Source organism: Sycon ciliatum, chromosome 6 (assembly GCF_964019385.1).
Source record: "Sycon ciliatum chromosome 6, ocSycCili1.1, whole genome shotgun sequence".
NCBI lineage: Eukaryota > Metazoa > Porifera > Calcarea > Leucosolenida > Sycettidae > Sycon > Sycon ciliatum.
This window is the reverse complement of record NC_088648.1, coordinates 23,350,861-23,376,658: the sequence shown is the minus strand read 5'-3', so window position 1 is coordinate 23,376,658 and position 25,798 is coordinate 23,350,861. Positions and strand designations below refer to the sequence as shown.

The window sequence follows — 25,798 nt, the reverse complement described above, 5'->3', positions numbered from 1 at the left end:
CTTGCTTTCTACTAGACCGGAGCGAAATCGAAATCGAAGAAACGAAACGCATCAAGCATAGGAGTTTCGATTTCGTTCGCGTCAACAAAATGCCACCGACCGAAACTCACATGAACTATGAAGACCATTTTTATACTTCAGTCTTGTAACGCAGATGCCGAAGATCATAATCATTGTTCATCTGGCCTGGATCTTCAGCCTCTCAGTCAGGTATACATGGCATATATGCATATGTAGCAGCCTATTACCTAGCTCGCACATGATTTTGATATCAAACTGAGATGTGAAAGGGAGAAAACCATGATAACCTTCCCTGTTACTTTGTAAAAGTTTGTTGCTTCGAACGACAGAGAACCAGAGATCTAGAGTAGAGTGTGTGTGCTTTCAATCGGTAGTTCTTTGTTTAGCTGCACGCAGATCTGTACTTGGCTCCAGCCATGGATCCCGTAGATGCCATGTGCGTATGCGTGTCGTGCGGCCGACGACCTCGCGGGGGAAGATTCCTGAAGTGCCTGCATATCGCCTGTGGTGCGTGCATGGACGAACACACCGACAGCGAAGGAGCGCGATTGTGTCCTCGCTGCACCAGCACGACGGAGAGTCAGCCTAGCGGGCGGCTACCCAGGGTGCCAGAAGGCTTGGTGGAGTACTGCGAACAGCACGTAGGCCACAGCCAACAAGAACAAGGTATGAGACATTGTGAGCACTTTATACATTTTTATTTCACTTCAGCTGCGCCCACTAAGCGCTGAAATTGCGAGTGATCAATTGCGGAGGGGAGGTAGGGAGGGAAGGAGGGAGGGCCAGAGGGAGGGGAGGCACCAGGTCGCAGGCGTCCATTTAATCAGCCAAACATTATCTGCATGCATGTGGCAATACATTTACAATGTACATGTACATTTGTATATGCCATGCTGCTCAATCGCTAATTGTGGCAGCCAAAAGCAGTTCAGCATGCGCAGGCACATGCTCACACCCCCAAAGCATGGTTCACTGCCAACAATGCTTTCACTCAAACTACTGACCGTGAGATACCATCCACCACTGGTGGCCTTGCCACCGTGAGCGCTGCTGGTCCAGTTTTCCAGAGTGTGCGTGTACTGCAGTACATGTACGCGCTGAAAGCAGGAAAGGCTCTGGCCCAGGTCATCCCATCTCGTTTCAATGCCCACGACAGTACAAGGCGTCAGTCACAGCGTGCATATACAAGTCAGTGAATTTTTCATACACTCTAACCTACATATTTTGTAAACAGTGGTCACAGATCCGCTGCGAACATTTTGTATGGTCTTAAGGCCTTCTTTGGTCGAAATTCCAGTAATATCAGTGCTGAATGCCGTCTTCAGTAGGCAGTTAGTGGGTCTCCTCCTGGCGCAACACAATTCCAGAGCGTGTGATAGGAAACTCGATGAGAAGGATTATGATGGGAAGCATCATGACGGCCCGAATACGGGAACATTCACCCATTTTTTGTATAATTATGAGGGCCTGCACTCTTTGGTGCGATATTTTGAGACCGGTAATGGTTAAGGGGGAGAGAGGCAGTCCTTCACTTGTCCTGTCTTTCTAAATAACATGTTAATGCACATGTTCTTGGTTTAGTTTTTGGCCTTTTTTCGTGCTTTGGAGTAACTTGTTGTTTTTGGAGAGTTCCGTCCTCTCCACCTAATTGGTTTTGCAAAAAAGTCTGTCCTTATCTAGAGGCCCCTCGGTCAGTGCCTGCCCTGGGTACCAGCAATAGGGCACCACACTATGTTGCTGGAGCGCCGCACGTGCCCAGATAGTGCGCGGTCCCATTTCGAAAAACAGTCATATTTTAGAAGTTTCGTGGCAAGTTCCAGGAGCTCACAAATGTTTTAGAGCTGTTTCTGACTAAGTTGTGGCTGCTGAAGACGATAAAAGTATCGGCAAGTCTGTACAGTTGTCCATTTGTTAGATATGGCAATCTTCCGCTGCATACGGAAATTGTACATGTACTCGAACCCAGTCATTCTAAGATAGTGGGTTTCTGCATACAGAGTCCGTCAAGAAGCCTTTGACGTTTGAAGAAAAGATTGCTCTAGAGTGTTTTGGAGCCGAATCAGGCAGGCAGACCCGAAGCGCAACAGGCACGATCTGAGCAAGTGTGTGGTGTGCCAGGATTATAAACCTGACGCGAAGAACAGGCGCTTGGCAGAGAAATTTACTCAGTGCGCCACATACGAGGCAGAGTTTAGTCTGCTCGATGCTGCTCGTGCACGCCAACACGCTAGAATATTGAACGAACTTGAAAATCAGGATGGTACAGCGAATGAGATCAAGTATCACCGTAGCTGTTTTTCACTGTACGTAAACAAGAAGTCTCTGAAACGTCTTGCTAATGATGCAGTGGATTCTGATCTGGCCCAGAATGGCGATGTGAAGGCGCAGGCATTCATGAAATTGTGTGAGTGGATTGAAATTAGTGTGCTGACTCAGAGTAACTCCGCAACAGATATGACTGAAATATGTAAACGTTACAGTCGATTCCTGGACGAACTAGGATTGATTGGTCATGTTCAGAGGTCCTTCGCGGTGAAGCAACGCCTCATGGAACACGTCGGCAACCGGTTGCAGTTCCATCGGCCTGCATTCCGTAGGGAACCAGAACTGTGGCAGAAGGCCTTAGATGACCTCTCTGGCATGGCACTGACCCAACTGCAGGCTGCCTTTCAGTGCTGTATTCACCAAAGGCTTGGCTGGGATCTGGGCTTATCACCTGCGCTGCTCACTGTGCGCGCCTGGGCTGTTGACTGAGCTCAAGAGGAAGATGAACGAGTGCCTATTGCCGGCCCTGCTGGGGGATGGTGTTCAACCTGCGATTTGGTGTTCTGGCTATCCCGGTTCTCAAGAACACCGCCCCGGTAAAGCTGGCTGCATCTATCCGACCGACCAAGCCACTCGTGCAGCTCCTGCTTACCGGAACCTATGAGAGCCCACGGGGGACCCGGTGGATGGCACGTGTGCCGCGTTATCGCCTGGTTCGGTGCCGGCTGTGGCGGGCGACCTGGCAGATGGCACTCGTGCAGCATTGTCCCTGGTCCAGTGTCGTACATATTTCAAGATGGCATATCCACACTGCCAATTGCACATGCGGCTGGCAGTTTGCAGCTGACTGGCAGAGACCAGGTGCTGGATGCCATTGGCGACACTCTCCAACTTGCGCGATTAGCGCGGTCGGCTTAAGTACGGACAATATGCGGCTGCCAGCAGAAGATTATGGCGAGTCTAAGCCCGGAGCAGCAGCTCCTGGTTGAGGTCTGCGATGAGAAGGGACTCTCATCTTGGCTTACGGTAGTGCCCAGGTTCCAGGACGGAACAGTTCTGAAAAAGACTTACTTCAGGGATGCACTCTGCATTCGATACGGCCGCCGTTTGGTGGGTCTTCCGGATACATGTGTTTGCGGTGCAGAACTCACCGCACGGCATGCGCTCACCCACACAACTGGTGGCTATATGATAGCGCGCCATAATGAGGTGCGCGATTTGATCGCGCATCTGCTCCGAGAGGCTGGGACGGTGGACTGGTAGCTATATAATAGCGCGCCATAATGAGGTGTGCGATTTGATCACGCATCTGCTCCGAGAAGCCGGGACGGTGGACGTCGAGACAGAGCCGAGATTGTTGCATCGTGCCGGCAGGGACATCCCGGTAGGGCCATCCGTCAACAGGTGTGCCGAAGGTCCTTAGCGTCGCTGTTCGTGGAGCGGAACAGTGGACTGAACTATTTAGTGGTGATGGGCTTGTTGCGCACAAGGTTGTCATTTTATTTGCTTAGATGGGCCGTCACTTGCTTCAGTTGATGCCTCCCATCATACAGTGACAGGCCACGGTTGAACTTGTTTGTTGCCCAGTATCGCCAGGCTGAGTAGGCACTTGCCCTGGGCCGGGACATTATGTACTTGGTGTTAGGCCATGGTAAAATATAAAGTTGATTCTCAGGTCATGAGCCTGTGAAAATCAGTGCGAGCGAGCGATTTTTTATTTTAATTCCCACAATTTTTTTATTTCCAAAGATAGGGTCACACATGTGTACGTCACAGGTTCATAATTAATTTATAATTATTTTATTATTCAGGCCAGGGAGTAGAAAAATACCGGTATTTTACTACTCCCGGATTCATGCCTTTCGCATTGACCGTTTTCATGCACGCATATGCATGCATAGAAATAAAAAAAATCGTCGGTGCGCCGCCAAAAATCGATGCGCGCGTACTTGAGAATCAAAGATATTTTTTACCATGGCCTTCAGGGATGAATTTATCCGGTATCGCATCGCAGTTTGCGATTCAAAATCGATCGAGTGCGACTCAAAAATCACAGCGACTCGCAGGAAACTGTGATGCATAAACGGCACTGCATACTAGCTCGCGCAGTCAGTAAAAGTGATGCTGTGACTATGTTGTACACTCACTACACCTGTACCATTGTGTACAGTGCACGGACCCCGCTTTTTTCTCGGGAAGGTGTGATTTCTAGTACATGTACCTGTGAACTGTGGCTGGCTCCGCGTGCACATACTGACTGTACTGGTGTCCTACTTGAACTGTACTACACGTACCACTTTGCGCGGCTTTCATTCAGTAAGTTCAGTAAGTTCATGTACATGTACTTTCCGTACTGACGATTATCATCTTTCCTCCACGATCCCGGCGGAGGTCTTGTTGTTTGTTTTCTTCTTTCAGGTTCACTTACCTCTTTTCGTGATACTATAGCTTTCTGCTTGTAGCCAGTCGGTCTTTCTGGTCGTAAGGAACTTTTGGAATCACGTTCGTCCTTCTCTCTGACAATTGCCCAAGCTGTAGTTTTTGTCTAGTCTGGTTCTGCCTCCAACATGTCTGTACGACAGAGTACCTTTGAGAAGTGGGTGGCAGAGGTCGATGTCCAGAAGAAATGGCTTGGTTCTGAGAAAGCTACAGGTGCAGCGGTGACGCTAATTTTCTGCCAGCTATGCAGACAGCACGAGTCCTCCCTCCGTGGACTGAGAAATTTTAGTCGGTCTTCGTGGAAGAAAAAGTGCTAATCAAAAGTCAAGGGCTGCTACGCATTTTGGCGTTTGCGTCGCGAAAACTGCTATGCAAAAAAATGACAGTAAATTCATCCATGGCCTTATTCCTACTTTATTTTACTCCAATACCTATACCAGTTCAAAATAATATCATCAATGTTTAGGCTGTTGTGTTCAATCATTCACAAATTGGTTTTGAGAAGAGTTTGAGTTGATTTTCCTGATCACCACCTGGTCAAAACAATAAGACCAATGTTTTATTGCCTTTGTGTTCAATTGTTTACTTTGATTCGATTTCCCGAATCACTTTAGTTTGATGATATTATTATTATTATTATTATTATTTCACCGTCCAATGGAAGAAGCCAATGCAAAGGAGGGGGCGTTAGCCAGCCATGGCAAGAAGAAAAAAAAAGAAGAAAGAATGAAGGAAAGAAGATGATAATCGGAAGAAAATAATGCATCAGCGGGGTGAAATGTATCGCTATGTTGACCATGGTGGAGAGCGGCGAGATAAGCTAGCAAAAGATATGCTTGTTGACTTGCCCGTACAAGTGACTTTTTCCTATGGAGCTGGCAGTGATTGTTGCAATGATGATGACGACATCAACACTGACATCCAAGAGCTGTATTGACCTACTTCATCCTGCTGTGTTGTGGATTGCGAGCCAAACTCTGATGCATGTGTTTACTGTGTCATGAACCGAGTGTTTTTTTGTTTTGCTATAATGTAAATACTTCAAAGCTTGCAAACTGCTGAATATGTAAATAATTTGGTTGTGTCACTTGTATAATTATGATTTTGGTCGCTCTTGGCTATTCTTTGCTGCTGCGCCGCTTGAGACAGACGTGTTAATAGTTTGGTTGTCCTTTCACTTGTATTTAATTATGTCGGTTCAGAGTCATTGCTACTGTATTCTAATTGCTGCTGCGCTTGAGTACATGACACTGCGACAGCCAATGTACTTTTCATTTTTTGTAGCACCAACACTAAATTTGTATCGGGGACTGAGCGCCACATTAAACAACTCGAAGTTTGACAGCCATGCCATAGACTCGGATGAAAATCAATTTTATTGTATTTGTACAGTTGCTCGCACCGACCTTGCAAGTCCACCTAAATTTTACATTTTGCTTTGTTTTTTTCTTCAATATATTCAGCTGAATAATGTTTTATTGCCACCTGGGAGTCGTACCCTCCCTGACTTCCACCAACTGGAGTCTAAAATGGACTCTGTATGCAGAAACCCACTATACTCTAGAATGACCGGGTTAGAGTACATGTACAATTTCCGTATGCAGCGGAAGATCGATTTTTCTAACAAACGGACACTGTACAGACTTGCCGATACTTTTATCGTATTCAGCAGCCAGAACTTAGTCAGAAGCAGCTCTAAAACATTTGTGAGCTCCTAATGGTTACGAGTTTCTAGAAAATACCACCTCGGACTGTAGACTAAGAGACTGCGTCACTGGTTTATAGCAGGAAGAACTTGACAGTAGGGCTGTGTATACATGAGAAATTTCAACCCGGGTCGAGTTCAGCCCGGGTTGAAAGTCTGTACGATAGACAACAGAGGTGAGCGTTTACATGAAGACAGTTGACCCGGGTCAAATACTGATATGCCGCCAAAAGTCCACTTCTACAGTCCTGTATGGTCACGTGAATCCGTTCGCGCAAAATTTGCATCTGCAGTGCCGTTCAAACCTGGCGCAAGATACGCACAGAAGTACGTTTGTACGATTTTCTTGACCCGGGTTGAAATCAACCCGGGGCGAAATTTCAACCCGGGTCAAGCGCAATGCGTCATGTAAACGCGCCATTCATTTTGTGAATATGGCGGGTTGCAATCTGACCCGGGTCGAACTCAACCCTGGTTGAAACGCCTCATGTTAACACAGCCTAGGAATCATAGTCTATTTTTACCTTACAGCAACATATCACACATGAACAGCGAACACTTCTCATGTCATTACAGCACTTTTGTAGCCATTTATCCACAGACATAAACTTGCAAAGTAACAAAGATGCAACCCTACTTTCAATTTAACTTGACTTGTATGCCTGGGGTGGAAGGTAATGGGGTCTTAGAACCTCAAGACTAACGCACTATTAAAAATTTCCCTGCTGCCTCTGGTGAACTGGATTTCCACTTACCAAATTTGCTGGCAACTTTCAAGCCCCCAGAATTAACCTGGGAATTTGTCTTTTTGTGTTCTGTTGCCCATTTTAGGGAATGCCACGCCTGCCCATGATGACAAGGGCGGCGAAGAGACTGAACGCGAACGGCAGGCCAAGTCGCTGTGCGACGAGTGCGTGGATGAGTCGAAGGCCGGCCACCGCTGTGCTGATTGCTCATTCCTACTCTGCGACGACCATGCAAGCGGACATGGAAGGAAGCGAGCCTACGCCGGACATCAGGTCGAACCATGGCAGGCTGCAGACGATATCTCTGTGGCGAAAGGGCAGCCGCCGAAAATGAAGAACAAGGTTGCAACGATGTGCATGCTGCACCCGCAGAGAGCTGTCGAAAAATTCTGCATGACGTGCGACCAGCCATTTTGCAAGCGCTGCCTGGAAGCTACTGTCGGTTCCTGTTGCTGTGATGGGAGTTGTGTTCAAGATGCTCTGCATTCTGCTGGAGAATGCCTTGCTAATCTGAGGGGAAAGTTTGGCATGCCTGCTACTGACGATAGTCACCATACTGCTTACTCCTCTGATGATGACAACGCTAGTGAGGGAGATCGCACCGACGACGTTAACATCGCTGGAGACAGCAATGAAGACGACAATGACAGAATCGCCCAGGAGGAAGTGTCAGAACCAGAACATGGTTCTCTTCACTTGGGAAATCTAAGTATGGAGCCCGCACCTGCAAGTCTACGACCCCAGCTGTTAGCACCCGAACCATATGTACCGGAAGACAATGTGGCTTGGAATGTCCATTTTGGGAATTATCAAGACCAGCTTGAGAATACACTTGACACCGTTACCGAGGTCCACCAAACCTTGTCAGAAGAGATCACATCTGCGTTTGCAGAGGTACGGAAATCCATCGACGAGCAAGAGGCGACACTGCGGGCAAGACTGGACAAAGTTATTTGGCGCATCATGAAGCCCATTGAGGAGCAGAAGGAAACAGCTCGGCACACCTTGCTGGCAATGGAAAGGGCGACTCGCCTCTTCCAATTCTTCTCAGAGACAGGAACGGACAAGTTGCCTCTTTTGCTCCTTTCTAAGTGGTTGAAGGATCTACACACCCGACAGGAGAAGGAGTCTGGACAAAAGCCCTGCATCACTCCCAAGGTTACATTCGTACCCAGAATGCTATCTACATACTTCAACTGCGCTATTATTGAGCAGACAACAGTGGCATCACCATCTTCGTTCCAAGTTGAAATACTCCCACCGACCAATAGAGAATGCCCAGTCTGGGTAGGAGTTTTCGCCCGCAATGCCGACAAGACACCGCTCCTGTGCACTCATCTCTCGCCTGACGATGAGTGGTGTGTTTCCATTTCTTCTGGAACTGGTACAAGTGACCATTGGAGATTCAGCCAGCTTTCTTTGTCATCTCTTACAAGTACCGCTGCCCAGCAGAAAATGCAACAGCTGCTGGCACCAGAGCTCCAGGCAGCACAGCTTGGAACTTCAAAGTCCCCAGGTAAGTGTGCGCAGGAATGTACGTAATTCGAAACAGATCAACATAGGTAATGTCAGCCTGAAATAAGAGATGATGTTTGCACGTTTTGCAATCTAACTGATGAGATGTTAAAGGGGAAGTATACCCTAGGTATACCCCACTCTTCGGCGTGCTGAGTCGAATGGTCTTGGTCCAAGGAAGCTGAGACACTCCCTTTCTCCTTTATTCCCTATCGAACTCGCGTACTTCCACCGAAACTGGGTGACTGCGCCCTACTAGATAGGGATTTGTGTGGAAAAAGTCACTAAAAACGCCGTTTCGTTCTTATAAAAGCACGGATGACCGCGATTGGTCCATATGTTGCAGCTTTTTGGCCACTGAGTCGACTGGTTGTGGTCTGAAAAGGCTGCGAAGCCATGTTCGGCCCTTATTCCCAATCGAACACGTTTGAATAAACGGTCACGTGCTCATGCATACACCAGTCGCATGGTCACCGTAGCTGCAGGCTACAATTTTCACATCAAGGTTCAACTCAAAGGTTCAAAGCAGGGAGTCATAAGAGGCTTTTACGACTCCCTGGTTTGAAGGTTCAACTCGAGAGACATAAACGGGCCCAACCAGGCTGTAAATGAGCACGTGACACCTTACTCAACCGTGTTCGATTGGGAATAAGGGCCGAACGCTGCATCGCAGCCTTTTCGGACCAACACCAGTCGACTCAGCGGCCAAGAGACTACAACATATGGACCGATCGCGGTCATCTGCGCTTTTATAAAAACAAAACGGCGTTTTTAGTGACTTTTTCCATACAAATCCCTGTCTAGTAGGGCGCAGTCACCCAGTTTCGGTGGAAGTGCGCGAGTTCGATTGGGAATAAAGGAGGAAGGGAGGGTCTCAGCTTCCTCGGACCAAGACCATTCGACTCAGCACCCCGAAGACTACAACCGGCGAAGATTTGATTTTAGGGTATACTTCCCCTTTAACTTGATGAGATGTTAACTAGTAGCGTTCCGTGTGAATAGCTTTGACTTGTAAAAGCTTCCACTGGTGTGTCATGTGATCAATGTTCCGTGTATGCTAATGTGTGGTACAAAGGAATTTCTGCATAGTTAAAGTGGCCGAAGATCACTAGAACCAGCATAGTATAGGGATGTGTTTCCCCCAATTCAATATGGAGGATAAATTTGCTTATTTCATTTGCCCTTTGCAGGAGGTTCATCCGGCCTATTTTTCAGCCTATCTACTTTCTCACCTTCTGCAAGTGCCGCTCTCCAACAGACACCGCAACAGCCCCAGGTACCAAAGCTTGGAACTTCAAAGTCCTCAGGTAAGTGTGCGCAAAAATGTACGTAATTCTAAACAGATCAATATAGGTACTGTCAGCTTGGAATTAGAGATGATGTTTGCACGTTTTGCAATCTAACTGATGAGATGTTAAAGGGGGAGTATACCGTAGGTATATCCCACTCTTCGGGGTGCTGAGTCCAATGGTCTTGGTCCAAGGAAGCTGAGACGCTCCCTTCCTCCATTATTCCCTATCAAACTCGCGTACTTCCACCGAAACTGGGTGACTGCGCCCTACTAGATAGGGATTTGTATGGAAAAAGTCACTAAAAACGCTGTTTCGTTCTTATAAAAGCACGGATGACCGCGATTGGTCCATAAATTGTAGCCTTTTGGCCGCTGAGTCGACTGGTTGCGGTCCGAAAAGGCTGCGAAGCAATGTTCGGCCCTTATTCCCTATCGAACTGGGTTGAATAAGTGGTCACGTGCTCATGCATACACCAGTTGCCTGGTCACTGTGCCTGCAGGCTACAATTTTCACATCAAGGTTCAACTCAAAGGTTCAAAGCAGGGAGTCATAAGAGGCTTTTACGAATCCCTGGTTCGAAGGTTCAACTCGAGTGCCATAAACGGGCCCAACCAGGCTGTGAATGAGCACGTGACAGCTTACTCAACCGTGTTCGATTGGGAATAAGGGCCGAACGCTGCATCGCAGCCTTTTCGGACCAACACCAGTCGACTCAGCGACCAAGAGACTGGGCTTTTATAAAAACAAAACGGCGTTTTGAGTGACTTTTCCATACCAATCCCTATCTAGTAGGGCGCAGTCACCCAGTTTCGGTGAAAGTGTGCGAATTCGATTGGGAATAAAGGAGGAAGGGAGCGTCTCAGCTTCCTCGGACCAAGACCATTCGATTCAGCACTCTGAAGACTACAAGCGGTGAAGATTTGATTTTAGGGTATACTTCCCCTTTAACTTGATGAGATGTTAACTTGTAGCGTGCCGTGTGAATGGCTTTGACTTGTAAAAGCTTCCACTGGCGTGTCATGTGATCAATGTTCCGTGTATGCTAATGTGTGGTACAAAAGGATTTCTGCTTAGTTAAAGTGGCGAAAATCACTAGAACCAGCAAAGTATAGGTATATGTCCCAATCTAATATGGACGATAAATTTTATAATAGCAATAAAAAGAACAAATTCTGCAGTCATCGCCACACTACAACGAAGTCATGTAAGTTTACCAGAATTAATTTTCTTGTCACATTCATCAGTGGAAAGTCGTGACTGAAGAGTCACTAGAGCGCGCAATGTCGTCTTTGAGGAATACTCTTTCTATTGCTAAGGAGTGATAAGCACGGGCTTTGTGCACCCGATTCTGGATGGAAGTAGGGCACACTCCATTTTCCTTACAGCGCTTCAAAAAGATAATATTATGTGAAATGTTTCTAGCCAAGTAGCGTTTGCGCAGAGCATCATTCAGGGTTTCAACCTGACTCCTAGAGTATCTCCGTTTAAAATATGCAAACCTTCCATCCAGAATCGGGTGCACAAAGCCCGTGCTTATCACTCCTTAGCAATAGAAAGAGTATTCCTCAAAGACGACATTGCGCGCTCTAGTGACTCTTCAGTCACGACTTTCCACTGATGAATGTGACAAGAAAATTAATTCTGGTAAACTTACATGACTTCGTTGTAGTGTGGCGATGACTGCAGAATTTGTTCTTTTTATTGCTATTATAAAATTGTTGTCTCCACGTCGATTATTTGACGATAAATTTGTTCATTTTATTTTGCCCTTTGCAGGAGGTTTATCCAGCCAGTTTTCTTTGTCATCTCCTGCAGGTGCCACTGCTAAAAAGACACCGCAACAGCCCCAGGTACCAAAGCTTGGAACTTCAAAGTCCCCAGGTAAGTGTGCGCAGAAATGTACGTAATTCGAAACAGATCAATATAGGTCATGTCAGCTTGGAATTAGAGATGATGTTTGCACGTGTTGCAATATAGCTGGTCAGATGTCAACTCGTAGCGTGCTGTGAAAATAGCTTTGACTTGTAAAAGCTTCCACTGGTGTGTCATGTTGTCAATGTTCCGCGTAAGCTAATGCATGGTACAACAGGATTTCTGCTTAGTTCAAGTGGCCGAATATCACTTGAACAAGCATAGTATAGTTATGTGTTTCCCCCAATTCAATATGGAGGATAAATTTGCTTATTTCATTTGCCCTTTGCAAAAGGTTCATCCGGCGTATTTTCCGGCCTATCTTCTTTCTCACCTTCTGCAAGTGCCGCTCTCCAACAGACACCGCAACAGCCCCAGGTACCAAAGCTTGGAACTTCAAGGTCCTTAGGTAAGTGTGCGCAGGAATGTACGTAATTAAAAACAGATCAATATAGGTACTGTCAGCTTGGAATTAGAGATGATGTTTTCACATTTTGCAATTTAACTGATGAGATGTTAAAGGGGAAGTATACCCCACTCTTCGGCGTGCTGAGTCGAATGGTCTTGGTCCAAGGAAGCTGAGACACTTCCTTCCTCCATTATTCCCTATCGAACTCGCATACTTCCACCGAAACTGGGTGACTGTGCCCTACTAGATAGGGATTTGTATGGAAAAAGTCACTAAAAACGCTGTTTCGTTCTTATAAAAGCACGGATGACCGCGATTGGTCCATATGTTGCAGCTTTTTGGCCGCGGAGTCGTCTGGTTGTGGTCTGAAAAGGCTGCGAAGCAATGTTCGGATCTTATTACCAATCGAACACGCTTGAATAAGCGGTCACGTGCTCATGCATACACCAGTCGCCTGGTCACCGTGGCTGCAGGCTACAATTTTCACATCAAGGTTCAACTCAAAGGTTCAAAGCAGGGAGTCATAAGAGGCTTTTACAACTCCCTGGTTCGAAGGTTCAACTCGAGAGACATAAACGGGCCCAACCAGGCTGTAAATGAGCACGTGACACCTTACTCAACCGTGTCGATTGGGAATAAGGGCCGAACGCTGCATCGCAGCCTTTTCGGACCAACACCAGTCGACTCAGCGGCCAAGAGACTACAACATATGGACCGATCGCGGTCATCTGCGCTTTTATAAAAACAAAACGACGTTTTTAGTGACTTTTTCCATACAAATCCCTATCTAGTAGGGCGCAGTCACCCAGTTTCGGTGGAAGTGCGCGAGTTCGATTGGCAATAAAGGAGGAAGGGAGGGTCCCAGCTTCCTCGGACCAAGACCATTCGACTCAGCACCCCGAAGACTACAACCGGCGAAGATTTGATTTTAGGGTATGCTTCCCCTTTAACTTGATGAGATATTAACTTGTAGCGTGCCGTGTGAATAGCTTTGACTTGTAAAAGCTTCCACTGGTGTGTCATGTTGTCAATATTCCGTGTATGCTAATACGTGGTACAAACGGATTTCTGCGTAGCGAAAGTGGCCGAAGATCACTAGAACCAGCATAGTATAATTATGTGTTTACCCAATTCAATATGGAGGATAAATTTGTTTATTTCATTTGCCCTTTGCAGGAGGTTCATCCGGCCACCTTCCTTTGTCATCCCCTGCAAGTGCCGCTGCTAAACAGACACCACACAGGGGCGTAGGAGGGGTTTTGGAAGTGGTACGACCGAAGGTCGGTGCGGCTGAAGGGCGTGTTGGAGGGGGGGGGCGGGGGACATCCCCCGGGAAAATTTTGTAAAAAAGACACAAAATCCTGCGTTCTGGGAACTTCTGGCACACTTCTTGCGCAGCAGCGCAGTGTGCAGTCGAGTCGAGTCGAGTACAGTACGACTGCAGATGGATTGCAGATCTACGAGTACGAGTCTAGAAAAAGGTCAAAGTCTGATGCGCATATGCATCGATGGATCCTGATTTTTTTATCACGGTTTTGCACGGTTTTGCTGGTACGGCCATGGTCGTACCAGTCGTAGTGGGTGCTACGCCCCTGCCACAACAGATCCAGGTACCAAAGCTAGGAACGTCCCAGTTCCTAGGTAAGCGTGTGCAGGAATGTACGTAATTCGAAACAGATTAATATGAGCCAGAGCACGTGAAAAGGATGCTTAGCCACAAATTTTAGAAATATTCCGTGAGCTATATATATCTCCTAATTTGCCGTTTTACTTTTAGCATCGACCGTTGGACCATGAGAGGTACAAATCGTCCTTCAGCACACCGCTTCACAATGGTATCCTCAAACGGTTTCCACTTATTGGACCAGTCAAAACTGATCCAGGGAGGTCAAGGAAGAAGCCAAACATCCAACTTTATTCGCCGACTGCGGCGGCCTTTTCACCTACTTTTCCTGATTTTTTGGGTTTGTTCAAAAAATTCCTTTTTTTAGAACAATGACTGGGTGAGCAGATACCACGAGTGCTCATAACGCGGAAACCAGTGCACAAACCTAGATTTGAAGTGCAACTTTGAATTAGAGATGAGAATGCATGTGGTGCATGTGAATTGATGAAATGCATCTGCAAAACGGCATGCAGAAATGTACGCATTTTGTTTTTTTGCGCTTTCTAGAACTCCGTAGCTTTTAAGGTGCTGGGTAAATGGTTTCCACTAAGGAATATGGATATGGCATATATGTTTTTGGAACATTCTTTTATTCACTTCAGTATCTTTGACCAATTCTTCTCCAAAACAGGATCCAATCTGGGACCTCCATTATCTCCACTGTCGTATTTTTTGTTTTCGTCTCCCACTCTTTTCTCCGGAGTGGACTATTGCCTGGTTCACACGAGGCCAATTTTTCTTCCTACCAGGAGTTTTATGAAAAATTGTCAAGATCAAAGATGCAAAATGCACCCTGTGTGAACGGATTTGTAGTACAAAATTCTACACATTTCTGGTAATTTTCTTATCGTGCAATTTTTCAGCCAAGTGTCAACTGGTCGATATTTGGCCGAAACGTCGGCCGATTTTAGTGCTTACACATGGCGGAGAGGGTTTCCGAACAATCACTGACGGATTTTCATCATGACAGCAGAGAACGATAATGCAGACGGTGAACTGGTAGGACTGGATGGCTAATAACGCGCTTTTCGCCAAATAGCTCGTGTAAAAAAGATGTCAATTTCTCCCTAGAGTCGACCGTGGTTTACTACGGTCTAGTGAAGCTACAGTAGGGAGGCTCCGGGCAACGATTTTCCGTGCCAAAATCCGTTTGGGCGCTACGGATTTTTTCGAGGCGTGCTCCATACGATTTTCGGCGCGAAGAATCCGTGTGGACTGGCTTTGATACGAACTATGTTTCGTATGGAGATTTTGGGTCATCGGTGTAGGAAGATTTTAACCGTGCAAATTTGGTACGAGAAACATTGATTTTCGGCGGGAAGTTTTGATTTCGGTACAAACTTTCAAAATAACAAGACATGGCGCGGGAATGTGACTTGCTTGCGATCGTAACCTAGGCAATGACGGCAAACACATAAGTTCCGTACTCCGGAACATTTCACTGCTCGAAAACGACGTATAAAAAATCCGTGGCGCCTCTACGAATTTTGGCACGAAAAATCGTACTCCGGAACCTCCCTATTGTTTGTACAGATAGGATTACTAGAGAAATCGCTTTAGGTGGTGTGTGAACGGTTAGGCCATGTCATCCCACACAGCCTGCTGATGTCATGTTGGAGGCGGTCCGGTGTGGGAGCAGCGGCCAAAAAAGTGGCGCGGTGTGACCCAGGCTTATGTCTTCTTTAATTATTTTTTAAAACTTCAACTGTCAATAGTTCTATGGTGGATAATGACGGCAGAAAAATTGGCAGAACTTGGAATTTTTTTGTTTGGTTTGTTTCTTGCATGTTGCATATGTGGATAAAGAAATGAAGCAGAATTCAGGGTATTGCCTGCCATAATGTTTGTATGTTTCTGCCAATTTTCCAAGCATTATCCACCAAAGGCTACCAAATGTCGCTGATACTAGCAGACAGGTGGTTACCCTAATTCAATCAGGACACTAAATTAATTTATTTCTACAATCAGGACACTAAATTAATTTATTTCTACAATCAGGACACTAAATTAATTTATTTCTGCAATCAGGACACTAAATTAATTTATTCCGGTAGCTATGCAGAAGACGTTACTTCAGTAACGTCTGGCGCTAGCCAGGGTCCACACAGCTTTAATTTGGTATTTGTTTGTGTGTTTGTGTCACGCCTGGCGCTATCCGTATCTGACGGCAAAAAAGCATAGGATGTTATAATTTTTTCAATTCTCCTATTTTTTTTTCAGGCATATCCCGGGATTCGAACCCGCACTATCGCCCTACATGCATTCCCCCATACACTTCGCATTCATACCCATTCTTCCAAGTTGCTTCACGTTATTATCTTGCGTTTGAAAGCCCTATTTGAATATTGCGGGCAGCTGTATGTGGCCAGCTGTGTTTGATGGTACGGTACGGTACGGGAGACGGTGTCGTATTACCCTCGATCGTACCTGTCCCGTACTTATCCCCTACCGTACCGTGCCATCAAGCCTAGTTCACATTCGACGCAACGCCGACAGTACGGGACGTAAGGGCTTGTCGGGAGGGCTGGGGTGAGCTGTAAAATCCTGTACGATTGGTACGACACGACATGCAGCAGTCGTTGCGACGTTCAACGTCGAACGGCGCGAGTCATAAGGCACGGTTCGTCACGGGGTGACTTTCGGACCTAATTTCTCGTTTTTCGGGACTTCTATTCAATTATTTCTCCTTGAAAGAAGCGGAAACAAGTTCACAATACCAGTTTTTCATGAAGACCAAAAAATTAGCCCTGAAAGTTGTGGCATTCAAATAATAGCCCCAAGAAATGATAGAATAGTTCGTCTGTCACGCTTCTGAACTATCCCTAAATACAATAGGTGACATGAGATCTTATGTTGCTAAAATTCAACTGAAGTCGTGCTAGCCATTCTGTGACTTATCATGGGAAGCGCAGTGTTCGAAATGCTAAAAAATTCCAAGTACGAATCGGGAGTAGTCGGCGCACGACGCCGTCTCCTGTTCACACTCGAATTGCAGCCGTTTTGTACGCTTGCGTCCCCGTCTACGCCCGTCTACGGTATGAAAATTTGTTTCGATCCAACTCTTCCCGTTGCTTCCTGATCTGTACGGTAGTACGGTTGCGTTCCCGTTCCTGTTGTTCACATTGGACGCCGTCAGTCCGTCCCGTCGCTTCCCGTCGATCCTTACGTCGCGTCCCGTCGCGCCCCGTCGAATGTGAACTAGGCTTCAAAGACGGCTGGCCACAATGCATATTCAAATAGGGCTTTCAAATGCAAGATCACAATGTGAAACAACTTGGAAGAATGGGTATGAATGCGAAGTGTATGGGGGAATGCATGTAGGGCGATAGTGCGGGTTCGAATCCCAGGATATGCCTGAAAAAAAAATAGGAGAATTGAAAAATTTATAACATCCTATGCTTTTTTTGCCGGTAGATACGGATAGTGCCAGGCGTGACACAAACAAACAAATGTATGCGAAGTGTATCGGGGGATGCATGCAGGGCGCGCGATAGTGCGGGTTCGAATCCCAGGTTATGTCTTAAAAAAAAGGATTTTTTAAAAGAATTTATAACATCCCTATGCTTTTTTTTGTCTAGGTCATCAAGGCAAAAAAAGCATAGCGTAGGGCTCTGAGCTTCCAAGCTCTCTCGTTTCTATTCTCCCCTCGCAGGTTTATCTCTCGGCGGTGCTTCTGCAACCGTCCAGCAAACCTCATCTAGCGCCCGTTTGGAGAATCCTTCCAACCTATCCTTGCAGCACATCCAATGTAGGCCAAGCAACGATGTCCGGAAGGCAGACTTGCCAGCGCCAACATTTGATGCTGTGTTCTACATCCCAAAGAGGTATTTCTGTCAGCCAATAGAAATCCAAGTCTGCTTGAATGGTAAGGCAATTGGCAATGGGCAGACGCATACGATGAATATTGCCTATAGCATTGCGAGTCAAGGTATTCCCTAGTATTCTGAGGCTATCCGTTCGCCGAAATGGTTTTCTAGCACACGGTCATCTAAAGGAGTATTGTCCGGACAGAATAATGTTCTAATCATTTCACAACTAGCGTCTCTAGATACTGAAATCATTCAGGGCAATGATTTCTTCCCCTCAGAGCCCAAGGAGACGTTCAGTTCGAAATTGATAGTTTTTTTTAATACCCAATTACATAGTTTTTGAACTATAAATTTTCAATAAGATCATTTTTAGTCATACTTTTCCTGATACATTTTGCCGCACTGTAAAGCCATCATTAGATCTAGAAGGAGAGAGAGAGAGAGAGAGAGAGAGAGAGAGAGAGAGAGAGAGAGAGAGAGAGAGAGAGAGAGAGAGAGAGAGAGAGAGTCGAACAATAATTATAGAGCACTCAATTTGTCTTCTTCCCCACTTCAGGCCAGAGCAGTTTTATGTGTGTATGTGTGCATGGGTGTATGTGTATATATGTGTGTGAGGGTGTGTTTGTATATGTGTGTCAGGTGTATGAGAGAGAGAGAGAGAGAGAGAGAGAGAGAGAGAGAGAGAAAGAGAGTAGGTATATGCTAAGGAACAGCCTTGCAATAATAATAATAATAATAATAATAATAATATGACGTAATTGTACAATTTCCTTACCGCCTGCTTCAGCATACTGTGCATGTCTTCTTCTCTCTATCCTCGAGTATGACCCCATTTGCATTCCCACGCTGCACCTGTCATACCTTCTTAGGTAACCATACGTGACTGGTGAACTGTATCATTTTCTAATCGCCGCGCGTATTTTATTTTCCGTATCTTCTCGCATAGAATGTGATTCCTTTTTTCATAGCGGAGTGTTCTTCTGCATCTAAATGCGTTGGCTGGGCAAAGGAATGATAGCATTGTGTACATTTCAAGTATGTGTGGTGATTCTTTTGGCAAGAGGTGTTTTCCGGTTATGCTGTGGAACAAAACGCCCCGGATGGTGTGTGCTCCACACAGTACCAATCAATGAGGCGACATTTTCTCCTACTGTCGTGGACATGGAAATCAAGTCGGAAGTCAAGTGGCCCCAGGGCGCTGGCCGTGAAGCCTTGAGTACATACGGTACACACATGCCGCATTCTGTATGCACTGAGCGCCGGTCACGGTCACTCGACTTGATCTCCATGTCCACGACAGTAGATAGCTGTATGGATCTGAATGCAACAGCATGAAAACAAAAGCAAACCGGGTTGAGCTAAGGAGAAGGTGAGGTTCTATGTGATTCTAACAAGTCTGCATAAACGCTAGAGCAAAATATAGAATCCAAATTAGAGTTCAGGTCAGCATCAATGCAGGGCTCACAAATTACTCGGCATGACCCCATCAAACATGACACGGAGGGGGGGGGGGGGATTGGGGCAGGACAGACTGGTGACAGGCACGCATCTTTTATACGGGCACATCTAGTGCTGGCCTGGAGTGCTATAAGGCGGCAACAAGTACAAAAAGGCGAGAAAGAGGAGAACACATTTATCCATGTTAGCTCCCACTTTTGTGGCAACGAGGAGTGTCCTAAAAACCTAACTAGGCCCTCTGTTTCAGAGCTTCCATACTTTCATGACAATTTCCAGTAGAATGGTTCAGCTTTGCAAACAGCAATGACAGTATGGTTGAGGAAAGATGCAAAGAGTTGTCATGTCAAGAAGAAGTGTGCAGACGAAGATTAAAACAGAACCCTGTTTTCTCTCTCTTTCTCTCTCTCTCTCTCTCTATCTCTCTCTCTCTCTCTTTGTGCGTACATGTACCTCATGGTGTGGTAGGATCACTGCAGTACTGAAATATACTTGCAAATCAGCCAGACTAAAATGAAATCTAGCCCCCCCCCCACACACACACATCCGTCCGGAGGTCAGGTGACCACCAATCACAGACTGTAAACATGTACACAGGTTACCATGGTTACAGATTGTCGGTAATCCATAGTTGTGCTGCATTCACTGCATCCTGCCAGCAGTCACGTGGCTCAGATGCGTGATCGCAGCCTACCGCCGGCGCAAACGCGTGACGTACTCCGGCCGTCTGAAGCGCCGCCACGAGCCGCTGCGTCTGCTCGTACGGTACGATGCCGTCCCTTGTGCCGTGGGCAAGGAACATCGGTGGCGTGCTTTTGTCAACGAAGTTCACTGCATTAGCACTGTTTGCCAGTGCCACTAGGCGTGGCCAAGGCTGGCTTGCATTCTGCAGATTGTGTCTGATTTCAGCAACACTGATGTTCGTGATTGCCGATCCAAGCAATCGACTCTCGAACGAGCCCACCGCATCGTGGTCGATACGGCAACCGACACTCGGGTCGATGTCCAGCGTCATGTTCACGAGGTTCGTTGGACCGTATAGGGGTGCGGCAAGCTTGAGCGATGTCGTCGTGCTCTGCTGTCGTCCGTACGCTGCCGTCACCGAGCACAGCTGCCCGCCCGCCGACGTGCCGATGCAGGCCATACGCTGGTTGTCCGCACCGTACTGTGCCGCTTTCTCGTGGAGCACTCGCACTGCGTCCATGCAGTCGTCGCGCTGCGCCGGCCAGATCACTGCCTCGTCTCCCCCGTATACTTCAGCTTGACTCGTCAGCCGGTATTCAATACTGGCTAGAACATAACGTTGGGCTTCGGCCAGCTGACGCACGTAATCGGGCACCTGCTCTTTTGATTCATGTGACCAGCCACCGCCATGAATGTATATAAGCAGGGGACGCAGTTCACTGCCACCTCTGTGCTCTGTACCTGTTCTTTTGCCACCAGTATCCACAGTCCCGTTAGGCATCGTACTACAATAGAAGTTCTGAATGAGATACAAGTCTTGTGGGCATCCAGATGCTTTGATGTGGATCTGATGATCGCCGATGCACTCGCTGCACGTCGGATCGCTATCATACGACTTTGGACAGTACCTGACGATCTCCTTCAGGCATGACTCGGAAACGTTTGTCACCAGATGATCTCCCACCGGGTAGACGTCGACTTTCAAAGGGACATTGTTGACTCGCTTGTACTCCAACGTAATGGGACTACTAATGGGCACGGACTGTTGTGTGCCGGCTCCGACAGTAGGCCCTGCCAAAATGCATGCCGTCCATAGTAGATCTATGAGCACGAACCTAAACAGCGGTGCTAATCGTCGAATGAATGACATATCCACACAGTGACACTGAGCGCAATATAATTTTAAAAGTAATAATAATGATCCAGATCTCCTATCGTGCTGCTAGCGTCACATTGGCAGGTGAGCGCTTCAAATTCCAGCAGATGAGACACTCCTCAGTCCCGTGGAAATATTTAGACCTCCTACTCGTAGAAACCTTTGAGTAAGTTGCGAGCTGTCTCGCTGTGTAGTCTCTTTGCATAACGAAAACACTCCAGGGGCTGTCCGAATCTCTTTGGATAGGTTTCGCTTCACGTTGTTCTGCACTACACCGTGAAATTTCACGTCGGTGTGGCAAATTTTGGCGTCGAAACTCCCGTTCATGACGTGAGCTGAGGTCAACTCACGTTAGACGTGAACGCGAGTTTCACGGCGTAGTGCAGAACAACGTGAAGCGAAACCTCTCTAATGATTAATTTATTGTCATCTTTATGTAGGTGATCAAACAAAATGATCTCCACGTTGGTACAATCGATAATGATAGCTTGTATCGTGTAGGTGCACAGATATCTGGCCGAAACTGGTTCCAGGCAGCTGAGCCGCTGACCTCGGTTAGCTGAATGCTGCAGTCGCAAAAGCAATAATGTCCTTGGGTCGGGGTTTCGTAACAATTTTGAGACAGGACGGACGTCACAGTCATAATTATTATTAAATTTTATGCACTCACACCTTTCACTGACACTACGTGATTGGATCAAGGTGTAATGAATGAATGAATAAGGGTTTTGATAGTTAGTTTTTTTATTCGTAAGTAACTTTGATCTGAGGCAGTTGAATTTGTTAGTACATGTTCTTCTCCTCATTTTAGCTCATCATGCAGTGAGTGTTCAAAAGAAAAAAAGAAAAAAAATGTATGTACATGTAGATCTAAGTGTAACGTGAGATGTGCTGAGTCCGAATGTACTGTACAGTCTTTGAGTGTACTTGGTGCACAGCATGTTCAGAGCTTACTATGCCAATCACGTGGTCATGAGGTATGACGAAAGTCATACTCATCAGATTGACAGAGGTGCAGCAAGATCATCATGCCAGGGGGGGGGGGGGGGAAGCATCACTTCGCAAGAAATATTTTTTGTATTACATTGTACATACATGTATACAAGGTGGGGTATATCGTAACAGCTGTCCAGAAAATATACAACATCTATTCCAAACCGATTTCCCTCGCTATTGTGTCGTGACTGTGGGCCAGGAGCGCAATGTGGAGTGATGAATAGGCATATGCGGATAATGCCGGCAGAAAAAATTGGCATGATTCGGTACACACGGAACACACCTGGGTACCGGGTCCTCCGCTGAGTCTGCTAGGTCCGACGCTCTGTCTACGACATTGAGCAATGTTATTATGCCGGTAGTAGCGAATAAACTGACAAGCATCGACTCTTCACCATTGAGCTGTGGATCTGTCATAATCATAAAAAAAAGTAAATTATCGTGTCCGTTCCCAAAGGGAACTCACGACGGCCGCTAACACCCGGTAATCATACAATCATAACAAAACGAAACAACTACACATGGGCATATACTTCTAAGTACACAATCTGCGTATAGAACTGTTTCGTCCCTTTGTGCGCTCGTTAGCGCAGCATGCACAGAGAATATGAGGCCGAACCTGATACCAATGAAAAACTAAATTTCCAAAGCCAGATTTAAACCAGACCTGAACGTTCCTTGCCAGAGTGCTCAAACTCAAGAGTGGGTGAGCTCTGCACAACGCAGACTTCCACGCACATGTAGCTCAGGAAAGCTAATTATAAAAAGACACTCGCACACAAATTAATGAGAGATAATGTTGAGCAGTCTCCCCTGGGATGATAGCTACACCATCGCTCAGTGTTTGAAGCATCGCTGGCCTCAAGACAAGGTCCCTGGTTGGTGTCCTGGTGGTGGCAGTCAATTTGTTTCTTCAGATTTCCCTTTTTCTATTCCCTGATTTCCCTCAACTAATGAATACATATTGGACTATACTAGTACGTCGATGTTGAAATTACCTGGCTTGAAGTAACGAACATGGAGGCGGCGAGTGTGTCCATTATAAATGAATAGTCTTTGAAAAGCTTACGAAATATACATGTAATGCGATAATGCTCCAAGAGCAGTGAAATTGTCCGAACCATACAAACCGAATGGCAGACTCCTCCGTGTATTCTGCTCCATTTCTTTTCAACTGTTTCTGTGTAGTACTGGACATCCTCATTTCTCCCGAGTCGGATCTCTGTTAGTAGCCGGCAGTTTTGTTTGAAGCACCGAATCAAAATGGACTGCACCATACCTACATCGGACATGTTCCTCGTCATGTAAAACATTCTGACGGTGACAGTGCCCACAAGTTAGACGGGCATTTCCTGACATAATTATGTTGTGCAGTAGCGCTGTGCTGCGTGCTGAGGATGGCCTGTTTGCCATTTTTGGTGGTCATGAAAATTTTAAAAGTCAAATCATCATTCCAACTCTCGTACATGCAATCATTATCAACATGTTTACACGTGCATGTACTTGTACCTCAGACAGCGAGCGGAAAATGTTTCGTGACAAGTTGGCAGTCAGGGCAGAGCCAAAGAGATCATCCATGATAATTATGGCGTCATGGCAAGGCAATAGAATGACTGCAATGGTGAAATGCAAGCGTCATCTCTATCAACAATGATCCGTATCTTTCGGGAGTAATTCAATCTGCGGAAATAGGGTGGCATTCCTCACAATTTGTGTCCACCCCATACTGTATGCCTCCAAGCCGTTGCGTTATATACATGTACATTGCCAAGACCTCAGCTTTTTCCTCCAAAATAGCATGGCAGTGTTGACTTCTCAGCCCTGAACTGAGAGATTGGTTGGGTGGTGTGGCTCAAGCAAGCGATCGCAGCCTTTCTGATTTACGCAAGTGGCCCCGTTTGAAGCGGTGCGTACTACTATAATAATACTGTAGTCTGGTGTTTCCTGTGGAGTAGGGTGACACGCAGAGCTAGAGTAGAGGAACGGGTGGCGCAAGCCACGTGTAGCGCATAATATCAGGAAGGAACCACTTGTCGCCCTGATCACGGATGCAAAATTACGCGTCTGCATGAACATGGACGCTGGTCTGTGATCTCATGAGGCATTCTTCGTAACGCCGCGCCCGGCTACGCCACCCAGCCCGAGCAATGGTAGATTCTACCACTTACAGCCGGCCCAAAGGCTTTAAGTAGACCTACTCAAAGATCATGATCGTTTGGATGAAGCTGGGGTCCCTCTGCCTGCACGGTACTCATTCTCAATTGTGTCCCGTGCACAGGCTCTCCGCTGCAAGTCACCCTTGTGAGTTGTGGCCGGAGGTAGGCAAATGCAAGTCACTTCGAGCTGAGGGCACTGGAATCGTTAGGGAGCGTTTTGTTTACATCAAGTCGTCGAGGAAAGTGAACAAGAAACCGGTTTTATCCCTGTCATCATCGACGATCTCGAGCCTGATCTCGGTAAGTGTGCTGGTAAAAAGGCGCTCATCCGTTCCTTGGTTCATAGGATTTCAGTAAAGTGCTGCTCAATGAAATCCGATCGTGTGAGTCAGGTTAGCGTTCTGCACCAGTTCACCAACCCAGGCCCGGCAGTGCTCTCAGGTCTAGGGATGCAGAGCGCCCTTGGTGGCATTCACTCCGTCGCTCGGATTTCATTGAGCTGCACCGTATTTCCAACCATGATCGTACTACAACATCTTGCGTGGATCCGTGTACTCTCAATTGCCTGCTAACAAGGTGTTTTGGCCATCCAGCAAGCAGGCTTGACAGGTCATTCGTGCTCTTCCTGTACAAGAATGGGACATTCCAATTCAGCGTTTCGAGCTACCCACCTCTCCATAACAGCATGCAACGAGCAACTCTTGGTGCGTCTAGGTGGCCATGAAGTCGAGACCCTAGGTCGGCAGAGCTCCCTAAACCTCACCACCACTGCCACGATTCAGGTTGTGCGTGCTTCCCCTAGCTGCATCTCATGTTTGGCATTTAAGTGGTCTTTGTAAAAATAACAAAAATAAAATAAAACACCAAGCCATTCTCCGAAACAAGTAAGTGCATCGTCGACAAGAAGAAAAGGAGTAGTGATCTCCCCTAGGCATGGTTTTCATAGACAGGTACGTTCTAGGTAAAACCAACCAGTACATGATCAAATAGTGGCAAAGTAGTATTGCCTATTGGTTCAGTTCCTCTTGGGTACGGATATCTGTACTGTGGAATCCTTTAGTTGAAAGTGCTCGACGTACATTGTATTGTATTGGTATTGATGTATTTGAATTCGGTATGATCTCAACAGTACATTGTACAACTTGGGAAGATCCGAATGACATAGATACATAAACATAAAAGTGGAGTAGGTGCTGCAGCTGATCATTTTATCGCAAGTTGTGGGACTAAACTAATACCAGTATACAAGTACACAAGAAATAAAAGCTGAATAAATACGACTGCATGACATTGGAGGAAAGCACCAATTAAAGCAAAACAAAGCGACACATCACTCATTGAAAACATTGTACATGTATGTGTACACACCACCCTATGTATGAAATCTTTGGTCTTGCTCTTCACCTCACAAGCCCCCCCCCCGGTCCCCATTTTCGGTTTCACACGATCATTATCTATGGGATTGATCCCCCCATTCAATGGGCGGCAGGGTTCGGATAATCCTGAAATCCCCCCCCCCCCCCCGACACATACAATAGGACACGTACGCACACACAAACGATCATGTCAAGAG

The 25,798-nt window shown here is 46.6% G+C and overlaps 1 protein-coding gene across 4 annotated transcripts; it reads left to right on the top strand.

Moving 5' to 3' along the window:
• Positions 1-214: 214 nt before the first annotated feature.
• Positions 215-18,844, top strand: LOC135819741 (uncharacterized). 4 transcript variants are annotated; one of them, XM_065333004.1, is made up of 6 exons: positions 215-687; positions 7,262-8,692; positions 9,882-9,998; positions 11,799-11,864; positions 12,239-12,303; positions 17,622-17,756. In XM_065333004.1, exons 1-5 carry the CDS (start codon positions 438-440, stop codon positions 12,301-12,303), a joined length of 1,929 nt encoding a protein of 642 aa, XP_065189076.1. In that variant the 5' UTR covers positions 215-437; the 3' UTR covers positions 17,622-17,756. The 4 variants fall into 4 exon arrangements, with proteins under 4 accessions (XP_065189076.1, XP_065189075.1, XP_065189073.1 ...); XM_065333003.1 differs by having other exon boundaries at positions 11,760-11,864; XM_065333001.1 differs by having other exon boundaries at positions 221-687; positions 12,190-12,303; positions 17,622-18,844.
• Positions 18,845-25,798: the final 6,954 nt, after the last annotated feature.

Bases quoted from the DNA above. Each gene is read 5' to 3' on its own strand.
- LOC135819741 (XM_065333000.1), top strand. From the start codon at position 438: ATGGATCCCGTAGATGCCATGTGCGTATGCGTGTCGTGCGGCCGACGA. The intron at 8,693-9,881 runs GTAAGTGTGCGC...TGCCCTTTGCAG, and splicing joins TGGAACTTCAAAGTCCCCAG to GAGGTTCATCCGGCCTATTT. The intron at 12,304-17,621 runs GTAAGTGTGCGC...CTCCCCTCGCAG, and splicing joins TGGAACTTCAAGGTCCTTAG to GTTTATCTCTCGGCGGTGCT.